Source organism: Sebastes umbrosus, chromosome 17 (assembly GCF_015220745.1).
Source record: "Sebastes umbrosus isolate fSebUmb1 chromosome 17, fSebUmb1.pri, whole genome shotgun sequence".
Lineage (NCBI taxonomy): Eukaryota > Metazoa > Chordata > Actinopteri > Perciformes > Sebastidae > Sebastes > Sebastes umbrosus.
This window is the reverse complement of record NC_051285.1, coordinates 24,891,137-24,915,570: the sequence shown is the minus strand read 5'-3', so window position 1 is coordinate 24,915,570 and position 24,434 is coordinate 24,891,137. Positions and strand designations below refer to the sequence as shown.

Sequence of the window (24,434 nt, the reverse complement as noted above, 5' to 3'; positions counted from 1 at the left end):
AATCATATATACATCACATTGACATGTTTTTCCATAATATTTTACTATTCATACATAAACCATACAAAAATACCACAGAAACCTAGATGGAAATGATAATCTCTAGTAATTAAAGTAAGGGTTACAGTTTTTTGTCACACGGTCTGTTGTATTATTCAGCTTCAGTGAGTATGACACATTGGGAGCAACCCGGGATCTGCTGCCCCTTGACCAAGCACAGAATGTCGGCTGGAGTTAGCTGTTGGGCTCGTCAGCCAAAATATTATCGCTCCTAGCAAGGCGATGGAATCAGCCTCAGCACAAAGCTCTTACCAATCGCCACTGTATACCAAAGGATCATCAGAAAGGGCCGTGCACCTTTTAGGATTATGTGTCACAATTTTGTTTAAAAAATTCTATGAAAAAAAAAGGATGGGTCTGTTCACATGAATAACGCTACATCAAAAAGAGCTTAAGTACTCAGAGTGGAAATTAGCCATTAGTAGAACTGTGTTTGAAAGTTGTGTTTTTTTTTTCCTCCCTCCTCAGGCGGAAGTTCTCAGCCGCAACCAACGGTACCTGTGAGGAAGAGCTGAGTGAGAAAGCGGGAGCCTGGGATTTTGTAGAGCATTCACAGAGGTCATACTGCAGCTGTTCCAGGTCAGTCACTTCCCATGTGGACATTGTACCGTATGTGCAGGTATCACTCATATGAGTGCTCAAAGACATTTCAAAGAGGTTATACAGGGTCTATGGAGCTTTGAACGCCGGCACAGAGGGCCACAGTCAGCAAAATATCTGCAGGTTCTATCCACGTCTAGACTTTGACAAGCATATTATTCTTCATATTTTTCAATTCATCACTATTTTGTCTAACTGACAGCCTTGCCGGGGTTGAAACCTCTGCTGGGCTCCCTGTTTCTGTAAGTCAGATATTTTTATTCACGCATTGATGGGAATAATTTGACGGAGAAAGAATAGCTTGACCTCTGATGGAGCACTTAAGGCATACTGTGGAGGTAATGTTTATACCTTGACACCTGTAGTCATTCTTGACTATTTTCTGAATTCAGCCTCATTCTTGCAAAAGCTTGATCTCAGTAATATGTTTTTCTTGTTCATTACATTTTTGATTTAATGACTTGTCTTTGGGGCCTTATTCTTTAAAGTCCCAGTGAAGCAGAAGTCGTAGCATCTTTAGCTTCTGTGCTGTGACGTATTCCTGAGTGAAACGGAACATTTGAGCGGTGTACGGTTACGACCGGGATTTAAATCGAATACTTTGCATTTCATAGGACCACTAAAAAGTGGACGGGCTTAGAATGAAGCGCGATACGGAGCGACAGAGGACTGTGGCTGCACACACACCTCCCTTGTTGCTTAAAGTTGCAGATTGATTGATGAATGGATGTCATGATATGAGATGTCAAATTATATATTTATATATATATATAATTTGTTTTAGAGGAAGAAAAGATGATTGGATTTTGATATTAGAATATGAGAAAGAAATGGATTTTTTGTAAAAAAAAATTGCATATATTGTTAATAGCAGCACAACATGACCACAGATCTGATCTAAAAGGGTTAAAACAGCATTTTTTTCATTTCATCTCGACTTTAATGAAACAGCAAATCAGCTGTCCCCTGCATCCTTCAGTCTTCAGCTTATCATCTTTTCCGGCCAACCACAGTTGCAAGCAGCTGCTTTACTCACAAGGGTACATGTAAACACAAGCTTGTGCCATCCACCGCAGACTGCAGGTCCAATCAGTAAGCTGGATGTCTGTACTGTACTGTATGCTTGACTGGCTTCCACAGGGGAAGTCTGAACCAGTCCAATAGATTGAAAGACAGTTCAGATTCATGGTTAATGAGCAAGTGCTATCTAAACTGAATTCTGTGTGTGCGTTGATTGGTTGATACCTTGTGTGGGCACACTTCCATTGGGGAATCCTTTGCATTAGGCTTTTTTTTTTCCCGCCGAGGGAGAGGAGAGCCGGCTTTGGGCCGCAGACAAGAGCAGAGTGGATTGGGACAGTCAGCTGGAGCATGCTAATTTGTTGGAAGCCACCCAGCACTTTGGCGACACAGATATGGGAAGCTCTGTGCGATGCCAGTTTTATTGGCCATTAGCTTTGTTTTGTAGATTGAAGCCTTCCGTGTGCCTGCTTATCTTGACATCTAATTGTCAGCACACGCCAGTACCCTGGCCGCAAAAGAGACACAGCTTCCTCGTCAACACCCTAATGTACAGCCGCAGCAGCTGGCTGAGTGGTGACGCAGTGACGGAGAGGCTAAAGAAACACTGATGCTGACCCGAGAGACAGACAGTGGTAGTGGTGAGAGAAGGTGAGCGAATTGGCTTGGTTGGCTGTTGGCAAGTAGGGTGACCAGATGTCCCACTTTACGAAGGACTGCACAGCATTTTTATCCCTTGTCCCACCTCCCACATATTGAGACGATGTCCCACATTTTCTCTAGTTTTCAAAAATCAAACCACTGCAGGACAGACGATTTTTTTAAAATCTGGGTTTTATCTAATGGCTGTGAAGAAAGCAGGGCAGGCTGTCATTACAAGGCTGTTTGCTGTCAAACTGCGCACACGTGGGTCAAGTGCAGGTTAACAGTTCACTGTCTTTGCTACACTATGCCCAACGGGGTAAATTGAGAGTCACCGCAAAGTCACAAGCTATGCAGGTTTAGGTGGAATATGATGGAAAGTACCACAAAGAAAAGGAAGAGCAGCTACAACAGATCAGGTAGTCCACAGGGCAACCAACAGATCCTGATGACCACAGTGGTGAAGCCTTGATATGGTGTATTCCGGTGTAATGAATCATTTGATCAGCCTCATTTGAACTAGCCAAATAGGCAGTAGAGCTGAGTGAGATATTATTTCTTTTCTACTGTTAGCACTCGGGTTATTTGCTTTATTGATTTTCTTTTTGGATGTTTTGTAAAAAGATAATGTATCAGCTTTTAGGAGATGCATTTTGTTCCTGTCATGAGTCTGAATAATAAAAAAAAATGAATGTGCAATAGCAATTGTGGATTAAATGTTAGAATTTAATTGACGAAATTAGGTGTTTTTGCTAATACATTTGAAATGAATTAGTGGGGCTGCCACAGTGCAGGTGAGAGGAATTGAGTGACTTGTTGTTTTCTAGAAGAAGCAGATGTGAGCATTTAGAGGGAGATTATACATAAGCTGCACAAGATCTCTGTGCATCGTGACAATGAAAGATTCTCATTACGCAGCTTCATGTTTTGGTAGATTATCTCTGTCTCTGCTGCCGTTTTGCTCAGTGTCACCGGTGCTTCACGGTCTCACCATATTTCCCTGTTTGTCTTCTCCTTCAGATACAAGTCAGTGAAGCAGCGAACAGGCAGCACCCCAGGACAAACTCCGTCAGCGGGCCAGCTCACCCAGACTCCTACCAAACACAAAGCTGGGGGAGAGAAGCCAGAGAAGGGTGACAAGCAGCAGAAAAGACCCCAGACGCCGTTCCATCATCGCAGCCTGACCTGCGATGATGTTTCAATAGAGGTCGAGGCAACGGCCGGCCAAAGGTTAGCCATGAGGGGCCAGGACGGAGGGAGATTCCCTAGTATACGCTCAACGGATGTGTCCGGCATCCAAAAAGCCCCCCAGCTTCACAGTGGGGGGGTCAACGCTGGGCCGTCGGAACAGGCCAACTCCCCCCAACCCCCACCACTTAGCCCCCACCCCTGCGAGCGTGGCGAGGAATCAGGGGAGGGCATGAAGAACCCTTCAACCCCCAACAGCCAACACTTTTACCAGCCGCCCCCGGAGCCCTGCCTGGTCGGGGCGAAGGGCGGCGGCGAGGAACCCGGAGGGCCAGAGGGCCTGAATCAGCACTTCCACTCCCATCACCCCCATTCCCACCCCGGGGCTTCGACCTACTCCGAGCCTCCCGAGCCCACCGTGTACGTGGGCTCGGCGGTCAACTTGGAGGATGACAACTCCCACGCACCATGGAGGTTATTCAACATGCCCCGCAGGAAAGAAGCCGAGCTGCCCACGCCGCTGCTGCCGGGGGACAAGCTGAGGGACGAAGCCTCGGCGTCACAGGACGTGGTGTCGGTCACAGAGTGAGTGACACCTGCCAATTAACAATCACTACTAGATGCCCTCTCTGTCACACACACACACACACACACACACACACACACACACACACACACACACACACACACACACACACACACACACACACACCCAGGGTGATAAAGGCTTCAGCCCTTCCCGGACTGACTAAGCAGTTAGGCATCCAAACCCTCCATTTCCCACCTTTCCCCTTGTTACAGAGTGGCCCCAGGCCGCTTTGGAGCACTTTCAATAGTCCAGAAAAAAATGTTTTGAAAGAGTAATGATGCAAAAACTCACCTTCTCCCTCTTTCTCATTCTCTCTCCCTCAGATTCCCCCACCTCACTCCCCCTCCCTCATCCCTCAGCTTCAGAATGTTCGGTACAGCGCTTAGCTGCATACAGCATGTTAATCTCTTGCTATGTGCCCTTTTGACATCATACATCACCAATGTGCAGGGCCAGCACTACTCATCGATTCGTACACACACATACCAGAGCTCGGAGAGAGGAAGAGTAATGGTAGGGTTAGATAAAGATAAACCCGCTGTTGTAATACAGTTGAAGATGAAATAAAAACTGTCTGCTGGCTATCAGTTTGGCAGGCAGTGGAGGGAGACTTGCACCAAGAAGAAGCAGTGGAAACTTCTTCTAGTGGTCACATCTGAAATCGAATTGATCACAATAAGCGGATGATTATTATAACAATTTTTTTCTTTTTCTTAATTTGTCATGCAGATTACCATCTAATTGACATTTATGACATGGATATAAAGTAATGAACAGCTTCGCTATTTACTGGCTGCCAATTCTTCTGCCTTTTCCTTCACCAAGGGCCCGCTTGGTGTGAGGCTTTGCCATTTTTCAGCTGGCAGTCTGACCCGCAGGCGGTGCATGCAGATGAACGGCACTCCTTTGCTGGGGCTCCTCGCTCACCCGTCGGCAAAAAGACCGGTGAGCTCCAGGCGGCATGAAGGGGGGGGGGGTCGGTTGCCGTTCGCCTGCATGTGCTGCCCACGCTGTGGTGGTGCAGAGCCGGCAGAGTTTCACTTTAAGGAGGCATTGCGTTACCAGGCATTATCAATCCACTTGACGAGGGCAACTTCTAACAGGTGCTTTCCCCGTGCGCATTCGTTTTCTGTAAGGTAGCCCGAGGAACACCAAGTTTCTCTCCTGCATCTCGTTTCATTGATAAAAAAATATTTTTCCCGTCATGATTTCAATGTGCATGCACCACCAGCTTCAGGTAGTCAGCTGGAATGCAGACGGGTTATCACGAGCGGTGAGACAAAGAAAAAAAGATGAGCTGCGGTCTGGTACAAGAAATAGCCTATACAGAATTACCGTAGTTTTACATTTTTTCAATTTGTCAGACCCAAAATGAATTGATTACTATAATCCAATTATTTAAAAAGGGCTGTCAATCAATTAAAATATTTAATCACAATTAATCGCATGATTCTCCTTAGTTAATCGGGATTAATGGCAAATTAATCGCACATTTTTTATCTGTTCAAAGTGTACCGTAAAGGGAGATTTGCAAAGTATTTAATACTCTTATCAACATGGGCGTGGGCACATATGCTGCTTTATGCAAATGTGTGTATATATTTATTATTGGAAATCAATTAACAACATAAAACAATGACAAATATTGTCCAGAAACCCTCACAGGTACTGCATTTAGCATAAAAAAATATGCTCAAATCATAACTCAAACCCAACAGGCAACAACAGCTGTCAGTGTGTCAGTGTGCTGACTTGACTCTGATTTGCCCCAGAACTGCATGTGATTATCATAAAGTGGGCATGTCTGTAAAGGGGAGACTCGTGGGTACCCATAGAACCCATTTTCATTCACATATCTTGAGGTCAGAGGTCAAGTGACCCCTTTGAAAATGGCCATGCCAGTTTTTCATCGCTAAAATTTACATTGACATGCTTGGTACCAATGCATTCATTACGTTTTCTAGTTTAATATGATGCCAGTATCTTCACTCTAGCTTTAAAACGTAGCCCATTACAATCTAAAAATCACAAGTTGCGTTAATGCGTCATTATCACTGTGACAGCCCTAATAGGAATGATTCTGTCCCAAGCTTTTTGATCCATATAAAACGGGTGATCACTTTAACCGTGATCACTATAAGCGCTTTCCACTGTAGTGAGGAAGAGGATCACAGATGGACAGGGCAAGGGGGCTCGTCCAGTGTGAAGGCATGCAGAGTGACCAGCAGGCCGTAGGGTGGCCGGAGTGGGAATTATCGGCGGGGTTATGCAATCCCAAGGGGGCCAGCCGCTTGGAATGGCTATTCTAGTGAGCTGTAATCCTCCCAGCCACAGCTCTGAATGGCGGCTAATCTCTGGCCCAGGCCACTGCGCACCATCACCTCACATCAGAGCCGGACAGGCATGACGAGAGGACAGAGGAGCAGAGAAATATAGGAGGCAGCGAAAGGGAGGAACAACACATAAGTTGGGTCAGAGCAGCCAGTAGTTTTCTTCTCCCCCCTCCCTCCCTCCCTGTCCTGTTACACATACGGAACAAGTAGGCCACAGTCAGAGCGACATTAGAGATTTTGATGAGCCAAGTCACAGTAACAAGTGATAAATGTGTCTGTCTGTAAGTGTATGAGCAGTCAGTGCTGCAGTCACCACGTCTCCATAAATCTGCTACAAATGTAATTGTCTGACAACAAACATGATGCATCCAGCTCTGCTGCCTGACAGCTGTCAGAGTTGTTTGCAATCACTGCCATTTCTGTTTGTGCAGATAAACATGGTAGCAGCTCCGACATATGATATCCGGCAACATGAGGCCAAAACAGAGCAGCAGAGGAAATGTTCCCATTGTTCTTTTTATACTTTATTTTTTCCCTTTTGTAACACAGTAAACATTAGGTCACTCGATGATGATGTACTGTACATACTGTAGGGGTTGTTAGTAACTGAATGACACATTTTCATTCATGTTCATTTTTATGTTTCACAGTTGCATTTAATATAGTTTTTAGACCATTTAGACCAGTACACTTCTCTCTTTCCTTCCAGTTATCTTAAATTGAATGTCATACATTCCATACACAATCTATATATGCTGTTTCAAACCCAGTATCATTTTGAAGTAGTTAGTTAACTACTTCTCTACTGACATACAACTCTTCTTTCTATTATGTGGTAACTGATCGGACTGCTCTTTTAAAATTAGAGATGCACTGATTTCATTTTCTTGGCTGATTCTGATTTGTTTTAAAAGTCTGACTTTTCTAAAAACTATAAATGACAGATACACAACATTTTTTATAACTTTTCTTTAATGGAAAATTCAATTGCATGTTCATACATATGAGAAGAATCGAAAAAAAAATATTTTATACTGTGTATTTAGGGCTATTATAGACAGACAACTAGCCTATTTATTATCTGTCTAAAAATCTGTATTTATTTACACAAATTTATTTATGAATCAGTATCTATTTACAAGAACACATACATAAGTAAATTTTTCTGGCAAAAACTTTGGATAAATGAGACTGATCAGCAGTCATGGCCGATCGATCAGTGCATCTCTATTTAAAATGATCTGTAATAGGGGTTGGTGATTCCAATAAATGATTGAAATTTAGCTCTTAGAGTGTATATTTGGAATGACTAGGTGATATCTGTTGCCTGTGAATTGTAAATATCTCTGATGGTCATCTTAACCTAACTCCTGAGTCCTCACACTGTTGTGTTTCCACCTTCCCAGGGTGATGTCCACATGTAAATGGCCCCTGAAGGTGTCTGAAGAGCGCATTCAGATGTATCGAGCCAGGAGGAACCAGTACCTATCGGCCGCCATCACAGACGGAGATCACGAGCCGGAGGTGGACCCTTACGCCTTCGAGGAAGGAGATGTCAAGTTCACGTTCTCCAACAAGAAGGATAAGGCAGGCGGGGAGCGGGAGCCGGGCAAGAAACATAAGGTAAGGCGAGCCAAGTGGAGCGGTGAGGAGTGTTTCTGACCTGGAGTGTCACTTGTCAAAGCCTCGCAGCATTTAATGGATCTATTGTACCTCCCTCTTGTTTGTTGTTGCTCTGGACAAGAGCATCAGATAGAGTCCATGCTGCAACTATTACACTTTCTCCTACATGTGTATTACCAACTAAATGGTCAACAGATAAATTGAAAACAGGACTTGCAACCTGTTTCCATAACAACAAACTGCAGTACAGTACCTTTCTGTATTGGTACCTTAGTACAACTCTCAAACATTCAACTGCATCTCCCACAACATTTGCAGCTCCACACCAACATTTGAACATACCCAAATCTTTTATTGCACTCAGGTTTTGATGCACGGACATATTTTAGACGTTTCATTTCTTTTTTGTATTGATGCCATTCTCTGAAAATGTTCTTTAATTTTAAATGTAGTTTTTACAGTTTAAATGACAACTGAACTGAGCCACGGTCACAGTGACAAACATGCCACACGGTATTCATGTGTTCTAGGCTCTGCAACGCAAGAACAATTTATGATAAAAAGTCATTCTTAAGACCGTAAATACCCCAATTAAGGGGAGATTATCTCAAAGATATTTAAGCATCATGAGTCAGCTTAGATTAATCACCTAATAGTGTAGCTAGTATTATGGTGGGATATTTATAAAGCTCTACTGCCACTTGTAACGCTGGTGGTTCCTGTCATAAACTTTTCTATTTAACACCCTGTCATTTCTGTATTGAGACTAGTTGACCTGTAAAGCATTCCACGTCAAACTCGGCGCTGCCTACATATATGCCGCTCACAGTTCCTTTTCCAAGTTGGTTAACTTCAATTTACAGTTTGCAGCCACACACCATTGGATTTAATGCAAAAAAGGCAGCGGCATCGTAGCGGTGTAAAGCCTTCCTAAAAGGCAGCAGAGAGTTGCCACTTTATTCACTTCTTCCTCACTAGTTGCCCGGGTTATAAAAGGTACAACAGGGATGATTTCTTTTTTTGGGTGGGGGATGACATGCAGCAAAGGGCTGCAGGTCGTGTTTGAACCCGGGCCACTACAGGAAGGTCTCAGCCTTAGTACATGGGGCGCCCGCTCTACCAGGTGAGCTAGCAGAGTGCTCCCAAGAGGGCTGATTTTAAGATCAGGGAGCAGGCGAGGTAGAAAATAGGCCATCAGCATCCTCTGCGATACTGCACTAAAAATAACGATCCGACTGCTTTCTGCATACATCCGCTTTCACTGCCCAAGTCTAACTGAACAGGAAGCTATCCCTGAATCTCCATTGTTTGTCGCGCCCAGAGGAACACCAAATAGTTAGCATGTCCAATTTCCTCTAAGTTGTTATGTTTTTCCTATTTGATCTGCCTTCTTCCGCCTTCCCCTTCCCACCGTGTTCCTCTCCTCTGCCTCTGGGGTTGTTGGCTCCGGCTCCAGACAAGGGCCACCTGTTAGCTGTGGATCGCCCCCAGCATTGAAAGAGAGATTCGATGTGTGTGTGTATGTGTGTGTGTGTGTGTGTGTGTGTGTGTGTTGTGTGTGCGTGTGTTCATTCCTTGGCTGCATGTTTGCAGCAAGCTTCACAGAGCCTGGAGTCTAACCACGGCAACGAACCTGGCTCACTGAGCCATTAAGCTTAAAAAGCACACTCAAATATTTCCTTTCTCGTCTGTCCCCTCGGTCTGTGCTGGAATGTGAGGGTGAAGGCAGCTCTCAGTGGAGTGGGGAGTCCCCGAAGAGCAGTGTGTGCAGCGGAGCCCTTCCACTGTCTGCTTCATGTGGTGTGTGTGTATATCCACCACATGCGTGTGGCTGTACCCCTCCAACTTTTTACTTTAGATGAAACCATAGTGTTAGGGCCCTTTTCCTTAAGCATCTTTTTCATTCTTTGTACCTGGCTAATGTGGAATATAAACCTGGAGGACCAAGAGGTTTTCCTATATAATTTAGTTAGGGCTGGACCCGAATATTCGACTTTTCAGTTATTTGTTCGTTGAGTAGGTATTCAATTTTGGTATTCGGATATTTGTTGTTGTTTTTTAACCCCTCGGAAGAGGGAGTGTGCTGTCCACACGAGGCGTAAAAACAGCACTCGGGGACTCGTCATGACACATTTTCATGATGAGCCAAAGCTTTGAATATTCGCTGTTGATTACTACCGAAGCTTCGGAGCCCAAAAAATGGTATTCGGGACAATCCTAAATTTAGTATATTAAGGTAAAAGTTTGGGGTTCCAGTAATTATTCCTAACCATTTTACCCCTTTTTGTGAGTGAGTTTGAAGCTCGACAAGCTGTTGCTCATCAGACTATTAAACCACGGGTCTTTTAATAGTCAGACACCTTGTGTGAACTGTACATGAGCGTCTCCAGCCTTCAGACCATGAAATCTTCAAACTGTAGAGTCATTAACTCTGCTACAGTCCATGTGACACACGTACTGTAATGAACCGTCTTCTGATCATCATACAGCTGCACACAAGTGGTACACCTTATGTCAGAGCCTATTGAATTTTGAAGTATAAGATACATGCACAGGAAATAAAGCCTCAGATAAATGAGGGAAGCAAGTGAGGTAGAGGAAAGGGGTGGATGGGATGCTTTCATGCAGGCAGCCTTGGAGTCGGACAAGCTTTTGCAATATGTAAAGACTCCACACTCTCCCACCCAAGGCCAGGTTATTGATACGGGGTTAAGGCGTCATCACCACCTATAGATTGTGGCCTTGGTGCAGATGTTGTGCGCTGCTGTGGATTGGTCCTTTAAGGGAGACAGATTAAAGCCTGCGTTACTCAGAGAAAAGCCCTGGAGCGTAATGAAATCAATGGCTGGGACATAACATTCCTGTTCCCCGGCTAGAACTGCTCAGCACACAGTGTACACACAACCCGTCATAAGAGCACACACACACACACACACACAGAAGGCCAGCCCTCCCAGATATTGATGTCTGGGTGGGAGCCTAAGAGGCCATTCCTTGGATCATGATTTCGCTCTGATCCACACTGGAAATCTGATTTGCCACAGCAGAGGGAGGCAAGCAGTCCCTTTTCTCCGTTCCTCTGTTTCTCTCCAATTTTCTCTTTTGTTATTGCTATTATTATTTCTTTTATGTTATTATTATTTTTGCCTTGATTGGCGAAAGGAATTCCCTCCTGGGTTATTCTATTTTTGTGATTTATCCCAGCTCAGGTCCAGTCAGATGTATTTGTATAGTTCTTAATCACAGTTATGGGCTCAAAGGATTTCACACACCCACATTTTAACACCATAGTGGAGCAGACTGCTCAGCCACGGGTCCTCATTAAGTATAAGAAAAAGCATTGACATAGAATTAGTGTTATATTATTATAAAAAATGTATCTGTCTGAGCATTGTTAAATCAAATATTCACTGTTTGATGGATCTGTCTGGTTGCATGGCTAGACAGTATGTTTTTTTTTTCATCCTTCCATCTAAACCTCCCGTCTTTCTTTTTCCTCACAGGGTGAAGATGGAGGAGCTGGTCCGTCAGACGGTAAGGAGCCTCTTTATTACTTTACAACCTCTTTGGCTGCCTTTTCTATGACTTGGCTGCTGTCACATCTATAGTCAGTATATACTGTAGTCATACTGCCACCCTCAGAAGACCTAGACGGTGAGGCCAAAGGGTGCATTTAGCATTTTAGTTTCCATTCTGATCTGGGGACTTGGCATCCTGAATAAAACTTTCAATTCAGTCTTTCCAATGTGTCAATAGAAACTGCATACATTCACAAAATAAGGATCATTCTAGGGCTGCACAATTAATCAAAATTGTATTCATTGCCTACTGCAATTTTCAAATGGCAGTATTTGTGAAAATCACAATATTTGTTAAAGCAGAAATGTGTGTAAAAAAAAAAAAGTTATAATTTTCATATAACAGATCCGTCAAGCATTTCAATAACAGAATTGATCGAAAATCTATTTTAATTGATTGAATAGAGAGTAAATTGAGGCCAACGCGGGTAGTCAGTTAGCATAAACCATCATAGCTCAAAGCCGCTTTTCATCACGTTCTCAAGCACCCAATATCTACATGTGGACATTAATATTTCAGTATTAACAGCGGGTATATGTTTGTTTATGCAGATGCTCAGCGGGCGGCCGCTCACAACCGCATGGCTTCCACCAGCCTGATCCACGAGACGGACCTGGTGGTGTCCATCAACGACCTGGACAACCTCTTCAACTCGGACGAGGATGATCTAGCGGTCAGTGGGAGATCCTTGGCACACACTGCAGTGAATTATCTCATTACACAAAGCGTGGTCTGGCACAGTGTTTGTGTGTGTGTATGAGTGTGTGTTTCCACTGGCATGCATGTGCCAGAGCGGTGTCCTCACGCTGCCCATCAGCTGATAGCTGATAATTCTCACTGCCCACTTACCAGTTGCTCTAAGAAGATGTCATGTGTGATTCTGACTTGCAGGCCCCACAGTTGTGAGAACTGTAAATTTAGAGCAGTGTTATTAACTGCTAACACTTCGAGATACCAAAATGGTCAGGTGCTAAAATACTTTTTTTTGTCCACAGCCTGGATCCAGGCGCACAGTGAATGGAACGGATGACAAATTTGGCAACAAGGAACCAAAGCCATCCACTTTGGACCCCGTCTCCTGCATTAGTATGTATCTCTACATCTGTTTCTCTCTCTCTCTCTTTTCCCTGAACTCCATGTCTCCTTAATGCACAAGGATGGATTTACCTCAAATGTTAATCTAAAATCAGATTCGTCATACCCGTGAGCCCCTTGAAAATTAAGAATTGGTACACTGAGATTTCGCCAGAAGCCACTTCAGTTTAAAACGTAGTATTCCCTCTGCTCAGATTTTCAGCTAAGTGAAACTGCATCATATCCTTTTAATCCACTAAATAAAATTACTACTCAAGCATCAGTGATGCTCATCCTTGGCTTTGCCACCTAGTGGTGGATAATATGTCTGTAATTGACTTTACAGTGCATCAGTGTTTACTAGAGTCTCCCTTTACCTGCTGTCTTGCTGTTTCCTTTGTTACTGTACTGCAGGCTTTCTATGCGAACACCAGTCTTGTCTTAAGTTAAATTGATTACAACTGTACCAAACTGTATTTTCATTTAGTTATTTATTCGTATGTTTGAGCTCAGGGACACTAATGTGGAGCTGAAGAGAATTTAAGGACACTCTATATATTACGGTGAAGCAAATTGGTCTCAGATCAGCCATTTTGCTTTAGTTTTATGAACAGATGCTGTACAGTATTAGACTTTGCCCATTTACCATGAATTGTGTTTGTTAGCCCCCTGGAAGCATCTCTCAATTATAAAAATGGTTTGTGAGTTTTAGGCCTTAGATATTCCCCACATAGTCTCTGGCCATCTTTACACGGCGATATACTGTATATAACTCTAGCAGGGAGCAAGACTTTTCTTATTGAAATGAAAGCAGTGTAAACAGAAGGCGCTCCTGCTTTTACCCACCTTTCAACTTTGCATAAACAGCTCTGCCGGATCCTGTAAATATTCTCGCTAATATATAAAGTAAAAAAACAAGCGAACGAACACGCCAGTGTAACTGTGACAAACTATGTAAACATGTCATCAGTCGTGGGCGAGAGATGCCTGTCAGACTTAAAGCGTGTCTAATAAGTATTCATCTGTTTTGTATTCACGTGGTAGCAGCCTATAACAACAGCTGCTTGTCATAGCTGGTTGCAGAAGAAGAAAACTTACAACAATGCAAGCATCTTGATCGTAGTAACAAACAGCAGAGTCAGTTTAAGATTACACACCTTACATTGTTAAGTCATCCACATTGTTATCTAAAGAAAAAGTGCTGTTTGTAGAGGAATTAAGATACTGGAAAGAGAATATAATTAAGTTTATCTCATTATCAGCATGTTTAGCAGTGTAAGCTGTGTGATATGGGAAACAGTGTTGGAATAGATTTTTGATACACTTTCTACACTCGTTCCTCTTCAAACACATTATAATTAGGGCTGTCAATTAAATATAAGTATTTATTTAATACATTAAATATTTCATCGCGGTCCATAGTTAATCACAATTAATTACAAATTAATCACATTTTTTATATATTCTAAATGTACCTTAAAGGGAAATTTGACAAGTATTTAATACTCTTATCAACATGGGAGTGGGCAAATGTGCTTGCTTTATGCCAATGTATGTAAATATTTATTATTGTAAATCAATTAACAACACAAAACAATGACAAATATTGTCCAGAAACCCTCACAGGTACTGCATTTAGCATAAGAAATACGATCAAATCATAACTCAAGCCCAACAGACAACAACAGCTGTCAGTGTGTCAGTGTGCTGACTTGACTATGACTTGTCCCAAACTGCATGTGATTATCATAAAGTGAGCATGTCTGTAAAGGGGAGACTCGTGGGTACCCGTAGAACCTATTTTCATTTGCATATCTGGAGGTCAGAGGTCAAGGGACCCTTTTGAAAATGGCCATGCCAGTTTTTCCTCGCAAAAATTTAGCGTACGTTTGCAGCGTTATTTAACCTAAAGTTATAATCCAAGTCCTATTTTGATGGCTCCTTGTTCTCCTCTCCCACCAGGCTCAGCAGACCTGCACCAGATGTTCCCCACACCTCCCTCCTTAGAGCAGCACATCATGGGCTACTCACCCATGAACATGTGCAGCAAAGAGTACGGCAGCATGGAGGGCAACACGGGCATGACCTCGCTGGACGGCTCGGCTCTGGGAGGCCACTTCAAGATCGAGGTGGAGGAGAGCTTCTGCAGTCCCAAGCCATCTGAGATCAAGGTGGGTCTCCACTCAGTAAATCTGTCAGGTATTATTGCGGTGTCCAATTACAACTGACTGAGCCAATAGCTTGGATTTACTGCGGGAACCAGTAGGTGTCATAAGTCAAAGTGGATGATTGTTGATGGATAGGTTTTCTGCACCATGCTCATTTTGAAGCAGCTGGGTGGCCACATGGTCAGAGGCTGCTCTTCAAATTAGAGTTCATTCGCCGTGTCAACATTATGTGCCTAGCTGAAGCTCCCACAAGCAACAATCCCAGTTCTGTAGTTACTGAGAAGAAGCTGTCGCAGATGTTATGTTTAAGGTAGCAAAGTCTCAGCCAGGAATGCCCTGATGATTTATCTTTTGTACGTTTTGTTTGTTCATCCTGTTTTCAATCTGGTATTCACATTTCTGAGGTTGTCGTTCTGCATATCTCCCCGTGCCCTTCCCTTCATAGAGGACAGCAAAACAAAAACAGATTTCCTCTTCAAGGATCTGTGAAGACATCATTATTTCTCTGGCTCACTACGCCCTATTTTCTGTCCATCTTGTAGGACTATTCATTCGTGTACAAGCCAGACCTGTGCCAGCCGTTCGTAGGCTGCTCCATGTTCGCTCCTCTGAAGACGTTACCCAGCCAGTGTCTCCCGCCCGTCAAAATACCAGAGGACTGCATCTATCGACCGAGCTGGACCATGGGCAGGGAGATGCTCAACCCCGTGCCTGTCATGAACTTCCTCAACAAGGACAGGTATGTCGCTGTAGTGCTGTTCAGTGAGGTTTCAAATTGTTATTGTGTTATTGTTAATCCCTGCATATTAAGTGGTCCCAGTAATATTTGTTCCTGCTTACTGTACTGAAGTAGCATATAATGTGACATGGTTTAGCTATGTTTGAGACTGATAATATTACTACAAATACTGATATACTAAATATATTGTAAAATATTATGTACAAAACAAAAAAAATTCAATGAAAAATTAATTAAAAAAAGATAATTATATTTTAAATAATCCCCCCCTCACACACTTTTACAAAACACTTTTATAAGACAGCCTGTCCTTTTTAAAAATTTATTTGGATTATTTTACTTCCTATTTTAGCCTATTTGTGGTAGACATGTTCTCAGCTGTCGGTTAAAAACAATTCCTTACATGTCACCGGTGTAAACAGATTCACACTGGCGTTGTATGGTCGCAGCACAAGACGCCGTTCAGGCACACGTGTGGAGGCGTATTGAGCTGCGTTCATCGCCAGCTGACAATATAAAACTATACTAAAACATCAAATGGCAGGGAATAGGAGGCTAATAATGACCTCATGAGCTTCCATGTTGGTTGATCGTGGAATATTTTCTTTTCTTGAGTGTTTTTTTTTTTTCTTTGCTCTGGTGGCAACGACCTTTCCAGTGGAAACACTGTGGCGCCTATTTGAAAGTGCAATGACCGATGGTGTAATTTCATCAGTCACTCAGCGAGTCAGTCAGTGGGGCTGGCTCCTGCTTTGCCGCACTATACATCCACGGCGGTCCAAAAACAGACGGCTCCTTTCTTCCTCTTTGGCGGTTGAGGCAGCGCTTTTCCCGGTTCAGTATGCTGATTACGATACAGCGCCAACACATCGGCGTAATGCAGCAATTGCAGTTACAAATGACAGAAATCCACCAAGTGCAACGCTTGTTAGAAAATAGTGTTTCCTTTGAAGACACCTATCAGAGATTTGTTGAGCTGGAGGCGGACGAAATTGTCTATGCAGGAAAAAACCCTGCTTTAATATGAGAGTAACAACACAGCTGTGGGTAGGCAGTACCATACAACTAGTGAAATGATGCAATTAAATTACAGTTTAACAGAAGCATAACAAGTCACTCCAGTGTTATCAATGCCAGGCCTTACTGACACTCTTCTACATGCCTTATATCTGCATATAACATGGCTTTGTTGAACACTCGATTCTGATTGGTCAGTCACAACGTTCTATTATTTCTTTATAGCAGACCGTTGCTATGTATAACATACCATTGCTATGGACGCAGTTTTGATCTCGGCCTCTGGCGGACCATTTTTGTGTCAAATTACTGATTTCTTTAGTAAGCAGCCGTGTAATAAGCGGGATAATGTACAGCTAGCGGGTCATTGTTGTGAAATAAACCCCTTCAGGCGGATGCAAGACGGCTCCACCCTTTCTCTTCGCGTTAGGCGGACCGCCCTGTTGGGGTTTATTTCACAACGATGACCGGCTCGCTGTACATTATCATGACGACCTGGGCAGAAGGTTACTGAAGCACTCTCATTTAGACTTGCTGAAGAAATGCCAAGGCTGTGCTGCACTGCTGGCTTTTTTTTTGCATTTTGTGTGCACAGAAGCATATACTCCTACTCCGCTCGGTTTCTGTCCACACACCCTCTGGTCTCTCCCCGGACACCTCCCTTAGCAGGCTGCTCAATTTCCCATGCATGGCTGCCTCAGGCAGAGCAGGGAAATGAGTGTAAAATGCCGTCTTGGTTGAAGATGAGGATTATCACTGGAGTGGCCCCCCACAGCGGCTCCATGCCACCTCACTGCTCAGAGCAGCTTGGAGTCTCTCGTATATCTGTCACTGACACAGCTACACCTCTTCTACTTTCCACACACATAGAGGATTTCTTATCTGCATGTTTATCCCCAAACAAACCTGGTTTTGTTCCATTGATTTTGCACTTTTTTCTGTAATAAGGGCAGTAGAGTAGACTCTTATTACATTTGTATGGACTTAAGTGTATTGTACCTGTGTGTTTCGTTGACCCGGGAACATAAAATCTGTCAGGCTCCCCTAACTTTAGGGGTTCACTGATCTATGTCTAATCTAGCTACTCTGAGCAGAAACATTCACCATGATGCACTTCTTATTTCAGCTTTTAACAAAGTCAACCTTACTTTGTGTGCTTGGCTGAGTTTCATTGCATAAAATGCACAACAAAACCATTCAGTTTTGAACAAACAAAGCCCCGTAAACTAATAGACAGGTATTTCCTCAGGTGTGATTGTGATTGAAAAATGTTTGGACTTATAAGAAAGGCGAGACACGTTGCTTCTAACTGAAGAGTGACCTGTCAGCATGCAGTTTATTTAGCAGGTTAATTCTTTTTGCAGCAGAGCTAATTGCATTTTTGGGGTTATACTTTTGCCTGATGATTATTATTTAGAACATTTCACTTTTATTAAAGTACACCAGAGCATGGCAGGAAATGTAGAGCTGAACAAGCAACAAAGGTGGTCAAATTATAATAAAAATAAATATGAGATGGGCTCATTATTTCCTTTTGGTAACACTTTATAATAATCATAAATGGTAAATTGATTGTTACTTAAACTTAGTTAATAGTTATTTTACAAACAATGAAATGATAATTAATAATGTTTACTAATTATTAGTTATGTTATTTTATCATTAGTTTGTGTAATAAGAAATAATTAGTTTATTCCATATTGTGTCATAGCAGATAAGAGATGATAAGAATTACATTAAAGTATTAACAGTTTATTGTTGTACACATTATAACATTTGATATACTATATTAAGTATTTGATTACCAAATGATTTGTAAACTTTCAAGAAATTGTTTGTAAAACATCTATAAACATTACATAGATGGATGGAGCAGAAAACAATTAGTAACCACTGACAAAGTATTAACTATCTAAATAATGTTTATAGATTTAGAAAGTATTTATTAACCATTTAACAAGGTATTTTAATGATTAGTTGCAACTTTATAATAGCCTTCCAAATAATCTTTATAGACCTTTTACAAACCAGTTATTAATCATTAACAAAGTGTTCCAAATATCTGTCTATGTAATGTTTATAGATGTTTTACAAACAATTTCTTTAAGGTTTACAAATAATATCTTAATTATTAACAAATACTTATATATATATACTCTATATATATAGTATATATAATGTTATAATGTGTGCAACAATAAACTGTTAAAATATCACAAAATGTAGTAAATAAGTATAGTAATTAGTAAAGTAAATATGAATTATAATTTTGTTGTTTGTTAACAGTAAAATAACTATTAACTAAGATTAATTCACTATTAATTTACCATTTATACATGATGGTTAAATATAAATTGTTACCTTCCTTTTTTAAAGTGTGTTATTGGAGTGCTAAGTCTGGTTATGCGGGCAGGGAGAGGTGTCTGCACTTGGCTAAGCTCGGCAGATGTCCAAAGAGTCATCAGTAAAGATCTTATAATGTGGTGCTGGTGCTGCTGCCCTCGCGTCTGTGTGTGTGTGTGTGTGTGTGAGAGAGAGAGAGAGAGGTGTTGGGACTTCCTTCTAATGGGTCTGTGCCAGGAGTTGTTCCCCACATACAGCTAGGGACATGATGTGCTCACCCTCCCTCTCTCCTACACTCTCACACTCCCTCTCTCTCACTCCCTCTCTCTCTCTCTCTCTCTCTCTCCCTGCTTCCTCACTGTTGCTTGCCAGCCCCAAAAATAAACCTCACCTCAGAGGGACACTCGTTGAAATGTTTATTGAATGTCTTTCTCCCTCCCTCTGCTTCTTTCTCGCTACCCGTTTCTCATTCTCTCTCCCTCTCTCTCTCTCTCTCCTGCAGTCTTGTTCTCTCATGTGTAAACATGTGTGCAGTCTAAGCTCGCTCGGCATCGCTGAATGTTGTCGTGCCCTACTGCCATATTACTCAAACTATCTTCACAAATGCCGTGAGACAGTTGGATAACGGTATTTTGTTGTTTGAAGCAATGTACTGAACATCGCCGTTCTGGTTTTAAAAAAAGACCGGGGGAAAACAAGAATGTTCTGTGTACTAGTGCTTCCATTTTCATGCCACAATTAGATGTACAGTACATCGGGACCACAGGGAGATTTTATATGAGATTTTCCTTTTTTACTGTGATGGGAAATTAATAGCGTTGATATTGGAAGCTGTGATTAGAAGAGTTATTCTCATTCATTGTCTAGTAGGGATCATTTAATTGTCACAAGGTTTTGTTGGGTATCACAGGATCCTCTTATCCCTCAGACCCACAATAGACCTGTTTTTTTTTTTTTTTAGGGGTGCACAGGGGGTCTTTAGGGGGAGATAGCAGGTCAGCACTAGATATCACATAGAAGTGGTGCACATCATCTGAAAGCTGGGAACCTGAAGATTAACTTGAGATGCAGCTCAGCACTGTGTGTCAACTTGTTCTAGTCATTAATCAGAAATAAACATTAATTAATTGAAATAAATTGTGAGAGTGTATAAGAGCGTAGAACATGATGATATAAGTTTGTGATGGCCATTCCCATGCTCTATTATGTCTCATAAGTTTGATATCATTTGTTCCACAGATTTGGAGCTAATTTTAACAATTTCTTTACCTATCAAGAATTGATCAAAATGATCAATAATCCCTCCAAAATACCACATTAAGACACCAAGACCTTGAGGAACCCCATAGAAAAAGCCATGCTGTGATTTGGTTTCAAAACCTTTTGACATTTAGAGATTTCTGCAAGAATTGCATTTTTCAGAGATTGGATGGCGAGCGCTTCTGTTGTGGAAACTGCTCAGAAACCCCCTTATTGTCCATCTACCTAGGAACGCCATCCATCCTCTGAATGCTCTAGGTCTCTAGTTTGTGGCTGTAATATATTCATGAGGCTGTGATTATCCTAGAGGTCACCACAGGTCATTTTATACAGTGAGGTCAAGTTTAAAAAAAAGAAAGAAAAGAAAATGGTCTCACTACAAAGAAATGGCTACAATGGGGACTAACATCATCACACTTGAATACGATTGGGCTCATTGGATCAACAAGATCTCAGATCAGATCATCCCAGCTTTACAGTGATACCCAATTTATGTGATTCCAAGACTGTTTAGGGACCTAATCCCGCGCTCTCCGGGGGTTAAGGACCCCTGGCCCCATTTAAAATCCTAAAATGTGCCACTGTCAGATATACCGTAGAGCCTTCTTGTAGTTCCCACGCCATTCCTAATTCATGTCCTTTTGTCTTTCTGCCCTCAGTAACATCCCCAGTGTGGGCAGCACCATGGACCAGGACTACAGCCAGTCCTACACCCCTCAGACCCACACGCCTTTTATGTCAAACAGCGCTCCACCAAGTAACAGTGGCGCTGGCATCCTGCCTTCACCCGCCACCCCGCGTTTCTCCGCCCCCACCCCACGTACGCCACGCACCCCACGCACACCTCGAGGCCCCTCCAGCGTCCAGGGCTCGCTCAAGTACGAGAACTCGGACCTGTACTCGCCAGCGTCCACCCCTTCCACGTGCCGACCGCTGAACTCGGTAGAGCCGGCCACCGTACCCTCCATCCCCGAGGCCCACAGCCTCTACGTCACCCTCATCCTCTCCGAGTCGGTCATGAACCTCTTCAAGGACTGCAACTTCGACAGCTGTGGCATCTGCGTGTGCAACATGAACATAAAAGGAGCCGACGTGGGCGTGTACCTGAGCGACCCCGTCGGCGAGGCTCAGGAACCCTGCAGCTGCGGCTTCAGCGCCGTGGTCAATCGCCGCTACGGCAACGGCTCGGGCCTCTTCCTGGAGGACGAGCTGGATATCATCGGCCGCGGCTCGGACGTCAGCAGAGAGGCAGAAAAGCGCTTTGAGGCTCTACGACTCTCCTCGCTGGAAAGAACTGGAGTGGGGAGGGGCGACCGTGTCCCAGATGAGGTGATTCTCCTCCTACAGGACCAGTGCACCAACCCTTTTTCACCCATTTCAGTCCTAGAGCACGACATCGTGACACGGGGGCCAAGCGGGGCCCCTGTGCCGCCCTGCGTGAGGGTGGAGGAGAGGGACTACCACAGCGATTGCTACATGGCGCTGGAGCACGGCAGGCAGTTCATGGACAACATGTCAGGTGGCAAGGTGGACGAGGCGCTGGTCAAGAGCACGTGCCTGCACCACTGGGCCAAACAAAACGGTGAGAAACACCTCTCTGGATTTACATGCATGGCAAAATTGGCTCACTTGGACACCAAATTATGTTGCTTTTTTAGCATGTTTTTGTTTAACCCTAAGAAAGTTGAAGGAGTCTACAAATAAACATGAATCCAAATCATTTATTCAACACAAAAGCAAAACCTCATTAGAATAGAAATGTGTTTATCAGGGTTCATATGGCAAAATGTTTCCAACAAATTATGAAATATTTTGTTTTGGTGGTGCAAATAGTCAACCTTCAATTGTTTTGTTTGTAGACAGTACGAACCCCATCTTTCCTGCTACCCAGGAATCACTTGATCATTATAGACTTAAACCAACAGCAGTCAGACTCAAAGGAATTAGATAGTTATGCCAATTTCCTCCATCGTCCATGATCATATCCACAGAAATAGTATACATAACATATACGTATGTATACATCTGAAATATACTAAGATCGACATATGGTATATTATGTACATGTATGACATGCATGTATTTATGTGTATTATTCTCAACGAGGAAACAAGTAAGCAAACAAGCAAAAATGAAAACATAACTGGAAAAGACAGTTATCCAAGTGTTGGACAGACAAAACTAAACTAAAGTTGATAATGTTTTTTATGCCGTCATTTTTAATTTGTAATGCTTGTAGACATTGGGGTAATATATAGTAGTTTAGTATTTTCACTTATGACGAGTTGAGAAACATAAATGCTTATTATTCACGCAAGGCAAACCCATACACCTGTAAGTTACATAGTCAAAAAGTTACAAATTGGTACAATTAAATATAACTAAATTTAGAACAAACAGATTTGTTGAGACGCTCACTGACATGTCTACTCTAGACCTTTTTTAATGTGTTGAGTTTCTCATGTTTTGGTTAATGATAAGCTTCCCCTTTACTCATCCGTTGTCCAGCAGTGGACGTGAGTACGCTGTGCTCTCAGGATGTGCTGCGGGTGCTGATGTCCCTGCAGCCCGTACTCCAGGACGCGATCCAGAAGAAGAGGACAGTAAGGTCGTGGGGCGTTCAGGGTCCCCTCACCTGGCAGCAGTTCCACAAGATGGCTGGACGGGGCTCTTACGGTAAAGCTTGGGGAAAAACTCTGGAAGTTTATCCACTTGATACACTGTTCTGACTGATGCTTTCCTACCATCCACTTCAGTTGTATTAAAATTAGGGCTGGGCGATATGGTTTATAAATAATATCTCAATATTTTTAGGCTATATTGTGATACACAATATCTATCAGACCTATAACTGATAAATTATTTAAGATTGTTACATTTTGAAAAATTGCATTACATGGCATAGGTTTTCTATCCTTTACGGCACTGGTTTAGTGGCCCGGGAAACTCACAGACCAATTACATGCATTGTAAATCTTCTCATGTGATGCTACTCAGCGAGTACTCGACGAGACGAAAGACAACACTCGCAGAAATAAGTGGTGTTCTCTAAAAACAGAAAAGTACAGCAAAAACAGAGCTTTTTATCCAGAATTGACAGACTCTTACATGCTCATTCTTCCCACGGGCAGTTCAGAACCAATATGTCTCATATGTTCAAAGACAGTGGCAATTATTAAAAAAACGGTAGTCTTTTTTTGAAGCGGAGGCTGGCATCACCTTTTCCGACCTCAACGCGTATAAAGTTGGATTGGTGCTTCAATTCTTTCACTTCAGGCTCTTTCCTAGTTCCCTGCTTCCCTCCAGATACAAAAGCACATGCCCCATATGCACATCCATGCTCATACACCACACACACTCGCCCAGGAGAGTGTGTCTGTGTGGGAAGAAGAGAGCCGCGGGAGAGGCGAAATGCAAAGCGAGTCTCATGCCGTCTTAAAAAAAGGACAATGTTTATACTCAATGTTGGCGATATAGTCATTTACTACATCTCACGTAGAACAAGCAGCAATACATTGAGTATATTCGATATATCGCCCACCCCTGATTAATATCAGATATTAGTGAATTAGTGTTTTCCACCACATGTACGATGGCGGTTTCAGACTCAGATTCTGGGAGAAACTGTGAGAGGGTGATGACAGCGTTTGGTGTCTGTGAGTGTGACATTTGGAATGTGTGTGTCTTTGGGTAGAAAAACTCTGGATGTTGTCAGGTCAATAGGCAGTGTGGTCCAGATGTCAGCTCTGTTGGGAGGAGCTGTCACATCGTTGGGCGACATCACATTCTGATGCACAGAGGAGGCAGGGGAGCTGACACCTTACCTGTAAACAGCACGCGCTCACTGTTCTTTCTTTCTCTTTCGACCTCCTTCCACACTTGGTTTCCCCCCTCTTTCTCCTCCTCCTTCCACCTCACCACCACCACAGGCACAGACGAGTCCCCAGAGCCCCTACCCATCCCCACCTTCCTGGTGGGTTATGAGTATGACTTTGTGGTGCTGTCACCGTTCGGTCTGCCCTACTGGGAGAAACTGTTGCTGGATCCCTTTGGCTCCCAGCGGGACATTGGGTACCTGGTGGTTTGTCCTGACAACGAGGCCTTGCTCAGCGGCGCCAAGAGCTTCTTCCGAGACCTCACCGCCGTCTACGAGGTAGGGACTCTGAAGAAACACTTCAGTGTTAACAGTGTCTAAATGT

The 24,434-nt window shown here is 43.0% G+C and overlaps 1 protein-coding gene across 3 annotated transcripts in view; it reads left to right on the top strand.

Annotated features, from left to right (window-relative positions):
* med13a (mediator complex subunit 13a) overlaps positions 1–24,434 on the top strand; it is a 94,615-nt gene that overhangs the window by 56,735 nt on the left and 13,446 nt on the right. For 2 of the 3 annotated variants that reach the window (XM_037748103.1, XM_037748102.1), the window contains 11 exons: positions 529–639; positions 3,343–4,095; positions 7,839–8,055; positions 11,559–11,589; positions 12,186–12,307; positions 12,630–12,720; positions 14,671–14,879; positions 15,419–15,615; positions 20,895–21,817; positions 22,744–22,911; positions 24,165–24,388. In XM_037748103.1, the coding sequence (XP_037604031.1) occupies positions 529–639; positions 3,343–4,095; positions 7,839–8,055; positions 11,559–11,589; positions 12,186–12,307; positions 12,630–12,720; positions 14,671–14,879; positions 15,419–15,615; positions 20,895–21,817; positions 22,744–22,911; positions 24,165–24,388 (3,046 nt within the window). The remainder of the gene's footprint in view (positions 1–528; positions 640–3,342; positions 4,096–7,838; positions 8,056–11,558; positions 11,590–12,185; positions 12,308–12,629; positions 12,721–14,670; positions 14,880–15,418; positions 15,616–20,894; positions 21,818–22,743; positions 22,912–24,164; positions 24,389–24,434) is intronic. The other variant, XM_037748104.1, reaches the window with a different exon arrangement.